Genomic DNA, 15,314 nt, shown 5'->3' on the forward strand with positions numbered 1-15,314 from the left:
TGAGATGATACTTGAAGCCGTGTTATCCGCGTGAATGGGTAATTTGCCAAATTGTGTTCCACCGATAGATTAGGAGCTTAAAAGTTCACATCGCGATCGGGTTGTATTAGTAACACATTCTTAAAATAAACAAAGAAGGGCGTTTATACCTATATGTACATATATCGAATCAAATAATTTTAGCATTCGCAAATTTAAAAGAAAAATCTCTTTGTCACATTTACATATCTTTTCACAAATAAAGTTCTCACGAGGACAACTAGCGGACTGCATTCAGAGGCTCCGAGAGTTGTTGCTGGCAATCAAAGGCAGATCATGTTTCAGTGTATCAATGTGATATATACGTTGAAAGAATTAAGGTTTTGAAAATGAACAACTGGAAAAGATGGACTGGACTCTGGACTGGACTTTGGACTGGAGTCTGGACTGGACCCTGGACTGGACTTTATTAAACAAAGTTAATATTTAACCAATAATATAACGATTAACCGTTTCTATTTAATTATTAACCAGCGAGAATGAGAATGAGAATGGATGTCTTTTTCAAAGGGTACATAAACGAAAAATCTAACAATGCTGCCCAGTAACTTTCAATTAAGTCAAGCTACTATTACGTGAACACTGTGACGACGATATATCTCATGCGTGCGCTGTCTAAAGAATATAAGGGTGCGTTCGATTGACCCTATTCCGGAATAAGAATACGTGGAGTGATGATTTAAAAAGGCATGTTTGGCGTTTTGAAGCAACAAGGATAAGAAAGATATGTTTGAAATAGCATTTTAGCAGGTGTTTGACAATTTTGATGTGAATCTCCATCAAAACGAAGGATTTCTAACTTCTATTCCACGTATTCCTATTCCGGAATACGGTCAATCGAACGCACCCTAAGGAATGTAGTCCAATTCAATATATTCGATATGTTAAGCGCGATCGCTTTGCGCACTATTTCTACAATTGAACCAGGTAGAATTGCAAACTAAGCACTTCAGTTGGTTACAGCGGTAAATTAACGTTACAAACCCCGCCACTTATACGCTTTTCTACGATTGCTTTAACGCTGCGAAGTTTGAAGTCATCACGTGACAGTGTTCACGTAATAGTAGCTTGACTTGATTGAAAGTTACTGGGCAGCATTGTTAGATTTTTCGTTTATGTTCCCTTTGAAAAAGACATCCATTCTCATTCTCATTCTCGCTGGTTAATAATTAAATAGAAACTGTTAATCGTTATATTATTGGTTCAAAATTAACTTCGTTTAATAAAGTTCAGTCCAGGGTCCAGTCCAGAGACCAGTCCAAAGTCCAGTCCAAAGTCCAGTCCAGGGTCCAGTCCATGTTTTCCAGTTGGCCAAGATTATCACCAATGATTCTAAAGCTCAGTTACTCAAGTGAACAATATTGATCGTTTCTATTCCAATTAATTATACTGTATTTTTCCTGTTTTGCTCGCTCTTTTCAACATAATGTTGATCAAAAACGATTTCTTAAAACATGAGGCTTCATTAATTTGATTGCCTAATTAATGAGATGCTTTTTATAAGAAAACTTAAACCATCCCTAAACGTGCGAACGGACTCCATTCGCTCGAAAGTATTCACTTGTGATCCTTTGTTATTATGCTAATCCGTAGAGACTATAGAAATGAAATCTTCCGTTACTTACTCACTTTGTCTTGAGAATGGTATCATGATGACGCCGAAACGTCGGCTTTTAACTTAACATTTGCTTAATAATTATAATAATAATGATAATAATAATAATGATTGTTTAGATGAATAGTCGACTTCATGTTTTAATTTAGCGCAAGTTGCTTGGAAGAGAATTCCACAATTTTGGACTAAGTCTTGAAAACGAAGAATTTGGTTGAGCCTTGATTTGTTGACATGAAAATTACCGGCATGCATGCTTGTATTGCATGTACGTGAGTTTCACGAGACATGGTAAAAGGACTTGATATGTTAGGGGATCAGGGGGTGGGGCAACATGAGAGGATATGTCATGAAGTGAGAATCTTGTATTGTATGTGCGTGAGTTTCACGAGATACATTAAAAAGTCTTGATATGTTAAGGGATTATGGGGTAGGGGCAACATGAGTGGATATATATGTCATGAACTTGACAGCCACTGCTTTAATTAAGACACAATATATTAACAAGTAAGATATTAGCGAAAGTAAAAGCGGTTTGTATGAGCCGGTCGTCTGTGCCAAAAGCGAGGTGCAAGCTTTTAAAACCATGCAGAAATTTTGTTCGTATGAGTTTCAGCGGCTTGAACCCAGGCAGCTACACCATTGTATGTATAAGAAAAAATTAGGAAACAGTAGATTTAAACCCTTAAAGTACTAACCACGCATGTATGCGTGCCGTGTTTGCATTTTAAGCGTCCCAGCCTGCATAAAACCATCCGCTCTCTGTTTTATTTCAAAGGCATACCTTTACCCACATATCATAATAATCCATGCTACCTATCGGCAGCAATAATGCAGCGAATTGGCTTAATGCTTACAGGCATTAAGGAATGAAATTCTGAATCAGGAATGAAATTATGTAATCTTTTGAATGGAATGTATGGAATGTAAGGAGATACCATATTGATTATATAGTTGGTAAAGTTAGTAAAAGGTCAATTGTCATCGCCAACACCAGGCGTTATGTACCAGCTGATTCACTTCTTAACCCTTTAAGTCCCAAGTTCTTTCTATTATTTTTGTACTTTTTTGGCGATGAACGGTCTGCAGCAATTGGCTTCGTCGTATGAGAAGTTCTCGTTGTAACATCTGCGGTTTTGGGTCAATGTGGGCTCAGGTCTAGGCATCACGTGCCAAATGTCAACGGTTCGTGTTCGAGAAGTGAGCGAGGTGGCTCCGTCCAATCTGGGAGGTTTATCATTTTATAAGTAAAAATTCGAGCAGAAGGCTGGCATCATTAATTAAGCTAAGTCTAGCCAATCAGCGGCTGTGTTATAACAGTTAAAATTCTGCCTGTGTGGTTGACTTTTGCATGTTAACAAAGTAATAATTATAATTGTCGCTGCTAATCGCCGTCGCAAAGTACAGCAACGACGCAGTTCAACAAGGTCGAACCGATAGCATACAATGGCGCCTCTGGCAGCCGCTATACGGTCCATGTGTGACCTTGGAGCACAGCTTACAGCCAGCTGGAATCGGCTGTATGCTGGTTTTTGCCGAGGGGGGAAAACCGGAGAACCCGGAGAAAAACCCTCGAAGCAGAGAAGAGAACCAACACAAACTCAACCTTCTTATGGCGTCTGGTCCGCGAATCGAACCTCGGCCACATCGGTGGGAGGCGAGTGCTCTCACCACTGAGCCATCCGAAATGCGACCGAAATTTTATTTATGAATTTTATTTCAGGTCTGGCAACTTGAATTTTCCAGCCGTTTTGAAAACAGCCAAAAAAATCAAGAAATAAAATGGTCTGTAATGCGACCCACCCCTTCCTTTCTAAAGTCAAATTTAAAAAAAAGGGGTCTGGCTGTTTCTCAAAATATATTTTCTTTGCAAGGCTCGATTGCACAGCTACCTCCCAGAATTGGCATTGCAAGTTTTTGTGCAATTAATCAAAAGAATGTGGTCGCCTCCTTTCAAAATTTTCATTAATGGTTTGAATACTAGCCTCCTAAGCAGGAGTTCTTAGGGCTTCGCCATGTGTTTCTCCCCCACTAACGTCTGATAAACGAAAAACCACTTCCGTTCTTGGATTACGGACCAATCAGAGGCCGTTTTCAAGTTTTGGGTAAACTCTTGCTTTATATGGCATTCTTTCGCAGCATGTGATTGGCTATGCACAACACACTTAGTCAATGCTGATTGGTTTCTTTAAATAGTGGGCTAACACCCGTTGAACGGAAGTGGTTTTTCGTTTCAGCAGACGTTCGTGGGGGGGAACGTGTGACGAAGCCCTAAGAACGTCTGCGTGGGAGGCTATGATTTGTGCTACCTTTCAAACGTTTGTGATTGCACTTAGGACACATTCTAAAATTGTTGATAGTTAAAATTTTATTTTATAATTTGTCAATTTGTTGTTCCATATTGTTTATCAAAAAATATGGTATACTAGGCATCACTATTCTTATTCCCTTGCCTTGTTTGTTTAATTTTGAGTCCTCAGCCTTACTTACAAGATTGACAGACATTGAAATTCCAGTCCTTCCTAAATCTGTGCTACTAACAACCATCTGTTTGAATTTACTTAAGGTGGCTCAAACGGATTTCAACAATTTGGAGGAAATGTGTTATTAGAAAGATTAACTCTACAAAACTGTTTTACTTAATGGCAATGCTGTGGTACCATATGAAACACCAATAATTGCTTAACAATATGCACATGTTAATGTGACGTAATATATTATCATGGCAACAAAAGAGCCTTTTGTGTGTAAGCTCTTATATCTCAAAGACGAACTCGGTGACCCCCATTTTTTACTGCTGAAAAGTGATTAGCAGGTTAAGACAAAACTCTCTGCAAAGTTTTAAAATGTTATCTAAAGCGGATTCAGTGTCGTCGCAGACGCAAATAACTCAACTCGTTTGCACTTTGGAGATATATTTGGAAACGTATTTGAATAACGAGTGCGGTAAAGGACGAATGTGACGACGGACTTAACAAGCGAAGAAAAATAACGATGAACACCTAACTAGAACAAAATTGGAACGAAACTGAGTAACAATAGCCCAAAAAATTACAAGATACTTATCATTTTATATATGGTATTATGCAAACTAAAACTACAATTGTAGCAAGTAGCTAATTACATTGTTAAAAAAAGAATATTTAAAACAGTTAATTCTAGATCATTTACAATAAAGCTTGTACGAATGGTTCGCCCCAGTGGATTTGACTTTTGCGAATTGAAAGAATTCCTCAAAATACAAGTGCGATAAGACAAACACGATCTTATAACATTCACCAAGAGAGAAATATGTCCTACGACTGGACAAAGATGGCCAATGTAACGTGTCACAACGCTCTTCATAAGACATATTACCTCTTTTTTTGCCTAAGAGCTAATCTTGATGCGCGTCTTTGCACGCTCTCTATTGCATGAATGCCTTTAACAAGATATGGGTTCCAGACTGGAGCAGCATTCTCTAGAAGTGGTCTGACCAATGTTTTGTAAAGCAATAAAAAAGTTATTGTGTTTGCTGTTCCAACAGTCCGTCTTATTAGCCCTAGGACTTGGTTCGCCTTATTCACCATAGTACTAATATGTTAATATTAGTACAAAATTGTAATTCAAATGCACAGAAAGGTAGATGGCACGGTTGTAACAGCTAGCGCTGCCATAAGGTTACAACAATGAAGGCACTAACCGCTAACCAATGCCAGTTGGTTAAAGATGTCAGTTACACACCTTATTTCTGAAAAGAACCCTAACCCTAACCCTAATTATGTGTTTGAATATTCTGTATCGTTAGTTAAGCGAGTATCCACGTTGAATATGTCTGTACTTACATCGGAGTGTACTATGGGAGGTGAATATGAGAATGTATCAATTTAAATTTAATATCGTATGTAACTGATGTCGAGTCCGAGAATTAAGCGAATCGTCAAGAAAAAGCTTGAACTGGTTGGTGTTTCTATTATCAAACTTCCCCCCACCCCCGACTTGCAGTTGGCTCGTTGGCACAATTCGTAAAGTGTGATACCGCAGAGATCGTGAGGTCAACTCTCGTTAACATTTGGGAATTTTCTAGGCTTTGCCGCCTTTCGATGCTGCTTGGGTAACGTTATACCTACGATGAACTAAGATCTTAACACATCACAAGATTTTTAGTGTGTAGCCTGGCTGGGCTTTAATCGTAAAACAGTTCAAGTGGGAATACGAGGAAGGCTTATGAACATGTGTCTGCCATATGGTCCACATTGATGGAACAAAACCACATGCTGTTCTTTTCTTTGGGGGGTGTGGCGGGGGGCGGGGGGGGGGAGGGGATTTCCGAAAATCAGAGAGAACCCACGGAGAACTGTCGGGTTCTAGCGCACAAACAAAGCAATTTAAAGTAATTAACCTGGTAATAAATCAGTAAGGTTTGGGGGCGAGTTCCTTTGCCATTATGTCACGGTTTACCGCAAGCTATGAACACGGAGTAGTTGCAGTTGGTCAAACACCTAATGCAGGAGAGCTGACTTGGCGAACATACGGAATGCTGCTGTAGGTCAGGTAGTGAAAAGGACCAGAGACACTGAAATGGATCTTATTGATCAGCATTTTCAAGCCATAACGACAGTTACTTCTGGTGTGTTTTGAGTTCACAAAATTTTGGTAAAGAACTTTTCTTCTTGGTTGGGGGAGGGGATCGAGGTGTGGTGTTTTCCGATAGTGTTGATCACAGACAGTCTTCTCAATGTAGATGAAATATAACAATATCAATAGCTGTCCTAATAAGTTACCGTTATATTTCTTTTCCACGACATTTACTGACTACTACCAATCATGAATACTCCGAATACTAGTAATGAAAACCGGCAATTAATTTTAATCGTTTAATTAGCTGTACAACATCATAGAAATCAAGTTCAGTTTTGTTTCGAACCTTGCGTCGGCCGTCTGTCCCGTTTCAACTCCCTCTCAATTCGCAAAAAATATATATATTTTTTAATATTTGACATTTGTAAACGCGTCCACGTTCCCTTAAAATAGAAAGCTTGTGTTGGCCAAATCGAATTGAAATTTTATTGAGGCGCCAAAGCAAACAATTTCTTAAAAAAAAGACAAACCCGCAACAAACAAACAAACGAAAAACACTCAATCATGCTCAGAAACGTGGGCGAAGTATTTTCTTCAACAAAAATACGATTTCAATAGTAATCTGGAAACTAATTTTTAGAGCTCTTACTACTAAGCGAAAGTCACATATTCCGAATTAAACTAAATTAATTGAACTCATGATATGCCGTTAAAAATTATTTCAATGAGAAATTAGAGGAATATGTTTGCTTTGGGTGAAAAGATGAATGTTCTCCCGACGAACGAATGAAATTCTGAGTAAACGTTCAGTGAAGTGCACTTCAGAAATGTTGGTCTTATATTTACAGCGCTCATACATGGCCAGCGTTTGAAAGACAGTCTCTTAAATTTGGTAAAAGAGGAATTAAAAAGTTTACACTGGCTAAAAATTCTTATCGTCTCTGACGTTTCGGGTGCAACTGTTGCCTTCTTCAGCAAAGGATAAAAAATGCAAATGTTTAACGGCGTCCTGCATAGTAATATTAAATATCTCGAAATAATTCCTTAAGGTAACAAGTCGCTAATCCCAAGAGTATTATTAATGAAGCTAGAAGTTGTTAATGTTTTGGTATACGCTAGGCAGCGCTATGTGTTCGTTTACAGACTTCTTATCTCGCACGGAGTGCCACGGTTCAAGAATTAGTCTTTGTCGCCACGCAGGTGACCTGTCAACAATTTCCTCATTCTCCAAATCTATTTCATGACTGTGGAGCATATGGTGTTTGGCCAACAAAGAATTTTCATCCAATGTTGCTATGGCCTTTGCGTGTTCTTTCACGCTTGTTTTTCGCGCGCGTGACGTCTGGCCAACGTAAACACAATCACAATCTTTACATTTGATCTTGTACACGATCCCTCTGGAAGCCTCTTTCCCGATTTTGTCTTTTGGTTTTTTGAGTATGTTGAAGATGGTACGAATAGGCTTGTGGGCGACCTTGATGCTAAAACTTCGAAGAACTTTTGCGACTTTCTCTGAAAAACCTTTGGCATAGGGCAGGAAAACTAAACTACGCTGGTCGGTATTATTCAATTCTTGTCGTCTATTTAGTTGGCGGTCACTGTGAATGAAATTAGCGGGGTAGTTATTCGCGGCGAGGGCTTTCACTACTCGCTTAGTTTCCCTAGATGGTTCCTCCTTGGTGGAGGAAATGTTCTTTGCGCGGTCCATGAGAGTGCGCACGATCCAGCGTTTATGCTGGGGATGGTGATGTGATTAAAAATCAAGGTAACGGTCAGTATTGGTAGCTTTCCTGTAAACAGACAGGGTGATCGAGCCATCTTCTTGTCTGGTTGTTTTGGTATCGAGAAAGGCAATGGAACCTTCTGATTCTATCTCGATTGTAAATTTGATGTGGGAGTTGATGGAATTGAGATGTGGGTGGAATTCGTCTACGTGTTCCCTTTTTATGCACATGTGGCTGTCATCTACGTATCTAAACCACCATTTGGGAGGGTTCGGGGCTGTTGAGAGAGCCTTTTCTTCGACATGTTTCATGACGAGATGGCTAAGACAGCGCTGACTGGGGATTCCATCGGACAACCGAAAATTTGTTGGAAATGGCTGCCTTAAAATACGAATAAATTATTATCGAGGACGAACTGTGGAAGTGCCATGATATTCTGGATAGATAAGTTGGTTCTCTCCGGTAGTGATTGGTCAGAGTCCAGTCTTCCTTTCACAAATTCGATGGCTAGGTGGGTCGGAATGCGAGTAAATAGTGACACGACGTCAATCAGAAGGTTCCATTGCTTTTTTTGGCGGAATAAGGTCAATCGAACGCACCCTTAGTTTGTTTGTTTGGTTTTTTTTTTTTCCGTTTGTTTTTTCCTTGCATACCCTTTGCATGCATATATCGTTGTTATTATTTGTTGTAGTTATCGTAAATACAAATCAAATCGATATGACTTGTTATTTAATTCGGTAATTACTGTAATATTAGAGACCTTTAGATTCTACGACGAGAACGAGAACGAACACGAGTTTTGACTGTCCGTTTTTAGCAAAAATACTTAGCAAACGTATAACCCGTACGATTAATCTTACCATTTCTTTGCAGTATAGGTTGGGGTCACCTCGCAGCTCTTACAAGGTCTCACCTGATTGGAGACCACCCTTGAGGTTTAACAAAAGAACAAATAACAGAAACAATGGACCCTAGGCCTAAAACAAAAGGGCCATTGTTTCTGTTACCCTAGGCCTAAAACAAAAGGGCTATTGTTTCTGTTATTTGTTCTTTTGTTAAACCTCAAGGGTGGTCTCCAATCAGGTGAGACCTTGTAGGAGCTGCGAGGCTACCGATAGGTTGCTCAGTTATTCTTATTGCTAGTAACTGAGCCTTTTTGCTGATTGAAATATGCCAAAACTGCCGCCGCGTTGTTGACTTGTTTTGACACGACGACATTGTTGCAAAGCCTTGTCTTTATTTTATTTTATTATTATTTTTTTTAAAATTAACTTTGCCAGTCAAGCTGGCAGAGCGCCACAACAGCTTGCACCAATTTCTGTGGCCCCTTTTTTTCCCTCCCAACCATGATAAACAACAGAAGACAACGGGAACCACGTGCCCTACTCTTAGCGACAAGTGTGTGGGTTCTTTTACGTCCCACAGGATTATTAACATTGAAGGGTTGTGAGACGGGACCTCCGGCTTATCGTCCTTATCCGAGAAGACTTGAAAGTCTAAGCATTTGCAGGTGTAGTTACAAAGTCAGGACTTTCTCCTCAGTTATTTAAAGACCGTGAGTGTTGGTCCGGCAGGAGTTGAACTCGCGAACTCCCGCGTGACAGTCTGGTGCTCAACCAACTGAGCCAACTGAGCCACCGGTGCGCGGTACTGAAATGTACTTGTACTGAAATGACGACGGTATCACGCTGGTTTGCGTGCGCTCACTGTTGTTCTATGAGAAAATCTCGTACTTGCAGTCATTCTCGTCCTAAAATCTAAAGCTCTCTATGAAAACACATACGGGAATGGTGTCAACATTCTTATTAAACCATAACACTCTAAATATGGTGACCTGATTAAACAAAAAATAAAAGAGCGGTCCGGCCGAAGTTGAACTCGCGACCTCCCGCGTGACAGTCTGGTGCTCAACCAACTGAGCCACCGGTGCGCGGTACTGAAATGTACTTGTACTGAAATGACGACGGTATCACGTTTTTCCCGCCAAAATGACGCTGGTTTGCGCGTGCTTACTGTTGTTCTATGAGAAAATCTCGTAGTCGTTTTCGTCCTAAAATCTAAAGCTCTCTATCAAAACACATACGGGAAGGGTGTCAACATTTTTATTAAACCATTACACTCTAAATATGGTGATCTGATTAAACAAAAAATAGAAGAGCGATGACAATCTTTCCGTCTCGTTCTAAGTGGTTGTTTCGTAGAATACCTAGACATCAGTGGGAGTAAACTTGTGGCTTCCTCCTCCTGCATAAAATCTACAGGAATAACCAGATGAAGAATACCCTGGGGGAAGGGGGTAATAGTAGCCACAAGATGTGTGCGAATTTCGGTTGCTGGCAGCGTTGTTTGATATGTGGATTTCGTATCCGCCACCAAAGGTTGGTCTGTAACTGGAACATCTGTATATAGCGTGACTCTTCCATAGTGACTTGACCTGCAGCTTCACAGGAGCGTAGCCATCGATGTTATACAGTGAGTAGATAAACGATTTACTGGATGAAGCATAACCACAAGAATTTAAAAGGAAACATTACCAAACTTGTTTCTAAAAAAATCCTCATTGTTGATGATTATGATTATGATCGTGTTATAATATTTATTACATCCATTTAGAAATCACTGCTGATCCTTGCAATCTGATTGGCTCTCAGCAGTGAGGTTTATTCCCACATCGCTGTATTTTTTGCTCTAAATCGCACCATTTCCCCAGCCAATTAGAAAGGAGCACTAAAACCAATCAAATTGCGGGAAAATGAAAGACAAAGAAAAAACCATTGTATGGCAAATTTTGCAACTTTTGTTCCCAACTGACTCAATAAAATGTTGGTACTAACTGTAATCCTAATTTTAGCTATAAATAATGATAGTATGATTTCTAAAAGGGTGTAATAAAGTGTGCTGTGTTCGATTTTAAAATCACACGTATGATTTCAGACCAAAATTGCACTCCACTCAGTTCAATTACGATTTTAAATTATTTAGTCTGAAATGCTAGCAATCCACCCCACTTACCCCGGCTAGCTAAAAACAGCTCGGCGATGAACGTGTGATAGCTTTGACAGCTAACAAGCTCAAAGGGGATTCCCATATTTGTTGACCAAGTGAAGAAGATACTCCTCCAAACTTTGTTCCTTTTTGCCAAGAGCTTGAGCTTGAACTCGCGACCAAATTTCATCGATTTCTTCGCTCAGGTAAACATTAGATCTCAAGCAGAGGTACGCGCGCGTGTGCATTTCACTGGCGAAAAATGTCTGCGCATGAGTCGCGCGATATGTCACGTGACGCGTTTCCGGGACGATCATTGGCTCTCGTGAAAAAAACACTCCCGAGGAGAACAGAAAAATGGCTGCCTTTTGAGAATCGGTAGCTTGTTGGTTTCCGTTCTTTTTAGAGCGATCAAGGCTAGTTTTAACGCCAGTTTCAATTGGAATGTATTCTTAGAGAACGTCTATGTTGTGTAAATCGTTTAAAAGTCCAATCCAACGAGCATCCTCGGAAAATTTGCTCCTGGAAAATTTTATTTCGTGGGAAAAGAGCTACGAAACAGGTGAGTTTTTTACGCAATTTTTGATGTGGAAAGTTTGTTGCCACCGGGTACAAAAAGTTACTGTAATGTACAGAAAGGAGGATTCCTAAGGTTTCCGTTCATGTGTGAATTGGTTTGTACCAGGTGGCAGGGAAATGGTAATATTGTTCAACGTGAAGGTTATTTTTTTCTGCGTTACACCTTACGATCGGCACCTCTACATGAATGATCAATGATTCGATCAGATATGAATTTGATTTTGACTGTGATTGTCTCATTGGGAACGTAACCCTAGTATCAAATATTTTAAATAGCTGCTTTTAAGGTCATTTATATTCCCTTTTCTGGTGAATGTCTAAGTTATTATACTTTTTAGCAGTCACAACTCAACGATCCTTGCGTTCAAGTACATGTATCAATCAATCAATTCTTTATTTGATAAAGCAGGTTAAAATTACAAAAATTACAAAGTAATAGTTGCATCGGCAGCTATCAGCTGATGTGGACCTGTAGTTACCAAGTTATGGATTTGCAATTAATTTGAGTTTAAAATCAAAATCAAAATCCATGTTAGTTAAAATAATTTTTGGACGAACAGACGTGTAGGTACAGATGTATATAGGTATCTATAGATTCAGGTTTTTTTAGACTATTGTTTTCTGGAAGCATTAATGATGTAATTTTGGTTTTAGGGGACTGTCATGTGTTGTTGGATCAAGGAAATTCTGTTTTGAGTCAAGTATGGTTGACAGTGGATAGTTGTTCCTGAAAAGGCTGAAAGGAAGCTTTATTGCCTTGGACTTTTTTTGCTTACACCCCACATGTTTGTTCTTTTCTTGCATGGCAAAATTTATTAATATATTATGTGATTTGTAGCTGCAGCTAGAAACAGTGTCCCATGCATAAGGTCTCATTGGGGTTGATGGCAGTAAAATAATTTTGGTAAAAAATATGTTTAAAGTTTTTATCATAACTTCTCATCTTGGTCCTGCGGGACTTCAAAGATGCTCTACTATTTTGCACAAGGAACTTGTCAATCAACCGTTACCTTTTGGTGTATTTGCAATATGATATTTTGGATAGCAATTGATATATTTTTCTGATCCCTTATGTGTAGATATCCTATGTCTGTCACATAGTTAGTTTTAAGCTTTTATTTCCTGTAGTGTTTCTTTATTATAGTTAGCACATGACCCCACAAGCATGTATTATTTCTTTAATATTGATTGTGTTTGAATAAAAGATATTGTTGTTTTGTCTTGTAGATAATGCAAAACAGCCTCAGTTGTATTTGCATTATTTCTGAATGTTACTTTTAAAGGGCAAACAATTAAAAAGTGTACATAGTTTGCAGGAGGTCAGGAAAAATATTCAAAATATTCACTGATTTGAAGTTTCTGAAGCAGGTAAATCTTGAAAAGTTTACGTAACCACATTTGGAATATACGGCATTTCTATTTGGGAATGTTTAAGTCCACAGAATTCATTTTCTTTATGTTGAGAAGTACTGTAAGACTGTTGACTCCATGGAGTTCTCCAATGACAAGTAAAATCGTCTGGTGTTAGACAGAGCAAAATAGTCTGGCTTTAGACAGAGTAAAATACCAAGTATGGCCGGATTAGGGGTGAAAGGGTTAAATTCCATCATTACTTTGACTTTTGAACGAAAACAAAGTCATCACCTCCACCATTGCTATCAACTGCATTGGCTTTTAGAACAAAGTATCAAAGTTGAAGCTGGTGGCTCAAGGTGTAAACTTTGCAAAAAAGTTAGGTTAAAAATACTTTTATGGTATTTGAGTTTTATTGTCCAACATATTTGCATAATACATTTAAGTCATTAAATCAATGAGAATCCAAGCATGAGAATGCAGTTTGCATAGGAGGGGTCTTTATTTTTAACAACCCTTAAAAAGGGGTCTTCAAAGAGTTAAAGGTAACAGAATCTTGTTTTGTGCATGTAGGCTAAAGAAATCTGACCCCTTAGAGGAACCAGTTCTAAATTGACAAATGACTGGCATTTTATAATTCATAAGTAAAAGTTATTTGCTCTCTTACCAAATTGTTCTACAGTTCCATTCATTTTTCAGATTGATAGCCTTAAATGTACTGCAGCAACTCTGCCAGCTGTTTGGTCTCAGTATCATAAGCAGTATAAATCCACAATTTTTTCTCCAAAAAGGAACAACAAGAACCGCTGTCATTTTCGTAAGGGAATCCCCTTTGGGGCAGTTTGTTCACCAACATTGTTTAACACTATCCAGAGACTAAAGCAAGGATGGAAATTGATTACAGCTTAAACAAATTGGAACACTTTTTTTACTTCTGACACTTACTGCATTCAACTTTAATTTATTCATCCTTTGAAATGGTAGGAATGATTACTGTTACGTTATTTACAGCAATCGCTAAAAATCATTTTTGCATCTAATGTTGAAATACATTGTATTTTTTACATATGATTTATGAGTCAATGAGTTAGTGCAGTTACCTTAACCCATAAAATGAAAGCTAAAATTTAACCTTACCTGTTTATACCTAATCACTGAAACAAGGGCTTAGGCTTAATCACTAAATTATTGCTAATAATATTGACTGTGTGTCTCATTGACTCATTGACTAATTGACTCATAAATCATGGGACCTCTTTACATATGGAAAGGTAACAGGAGTTATTTCTGTGAAGTCTTATCCAGAAAACTGCAACATGGGATTATGTCCCTTTCAAATGTAGCTTTGTATGCTTTTGCTCAATGTCTTTGAACGATTATTACGGAAATATGAAGTTAAGGTTTTTCTAAAAGTTAAATCTAATGCAAGGGGATTAAAATTATTGAAGCAGCTGTGTTGCAACCAGAGTCCGCAAAGAGAGGTTAAATAATTTGTTCAGTACTGGAAGTACTTAGTAGGCCAGCGTGAAATTTGTGAAAAGTTTTGGGAGGGTGGCACTGAATCACCTTCAACAAGTTTTCTAAACTTTGAAGATACCTAATTTTATATCCTCCTGCTGTTTTATTGCTAGAAGATAAAATCAATTCCTGATTTTAAAAGTATTTTTGTTGTCAATGTGGTGCAGTAGATTTGGCTATTCAGAGTTAACCTAATCTATGTATATTTCTATAATTTAGAGGGAAGCAAACAATTGGCATTTTGCTTGGAACAACTATAATATATAATTGCAACTAAAAGGTTTCCTTCTAGTGTACCCAATATGAGGTGCTATGACATGGTTATTATTACTGCTAAATTCACTTTAAAATTTATTTTTGAACGACTGAAATACATTTCTAAATTTTCCCCTCGGTCTTAATAAATTTTCCTCTATAGACCAATTGAAGGGCAATTTTAACAACTTAATTTTGAAAAAAAAAGCGAAAATCTTAACATTTTCTGTTAGATGCGGGCCCCCGCGGAAACATCGTGTAACTATTTAGTTGGAAGAGAGACCATTTGGAAATTTAGTGGTATCTTTTTTTTGTTCCACTTTTTAAAAGATAAACGCATGAATTAAAATCAAGATGGTAATCCATTAGCTGGTAAGCTCCACAAACGAATTTCCACTCGAACACTGTCACAGCAACCGAGACTCGCGTTGGCCTTGAAATTTTTAAAGAAATTTCCCTCGTAGCACTGTTGGCTTAAAAGAGAATCTCGCTGGCATAGAAACGCACTATGCAGTCAAACATTCGTCCGTTTTACTGGCCTGAACAAGGGTCTTTTTTTTGTGGACGGAGATCTAATAAACACCGAATGGCAGCCATGTTTGATTTGAGGTATTGAAGTCACATGACAAGGCCTCGACCAATCAGACATTTTTCGCCAGTGAAGTGTGCATGTGGTTGGGAATTTCACG

General features: G+C 38.5%; 1 protein-coding gene across 1 annotated transcript; it reads right to left on the reverse strand.

The window, feature by feature from the left end:
* Positions 1-7,298: 7,298 nt before the first annotated feature.
* LOC137971553 (uncharacterized) lies at positions 7,299-7,919 on the reverse strand. The gene has a single exon (XM_068818362.1). It carries the CDS (start codon positions 7,917-7,919, stop codon positions 7,299-7,301), a length of 621 nt encoding a protein of 206 aa, XP_068674463.1.
* Between the last annotated feature and the right edge of the window lie 7,395 nt (positions 7,920-15,314).

The sequence above is a fragment of the Montipora foliosa genome, chromosome 9, assembly GCF_036669935.1.
Source record: "Montipora foliosa isolate CH-2021 chromosome 9, ASM3666993v2, whole genome shotgun sequence".
NCBI lineage: Eukaryota > Metazoa > Cnidaria > Anthozoa > Scleractinia > Acroporidae > Montipora > Montipora foliosa.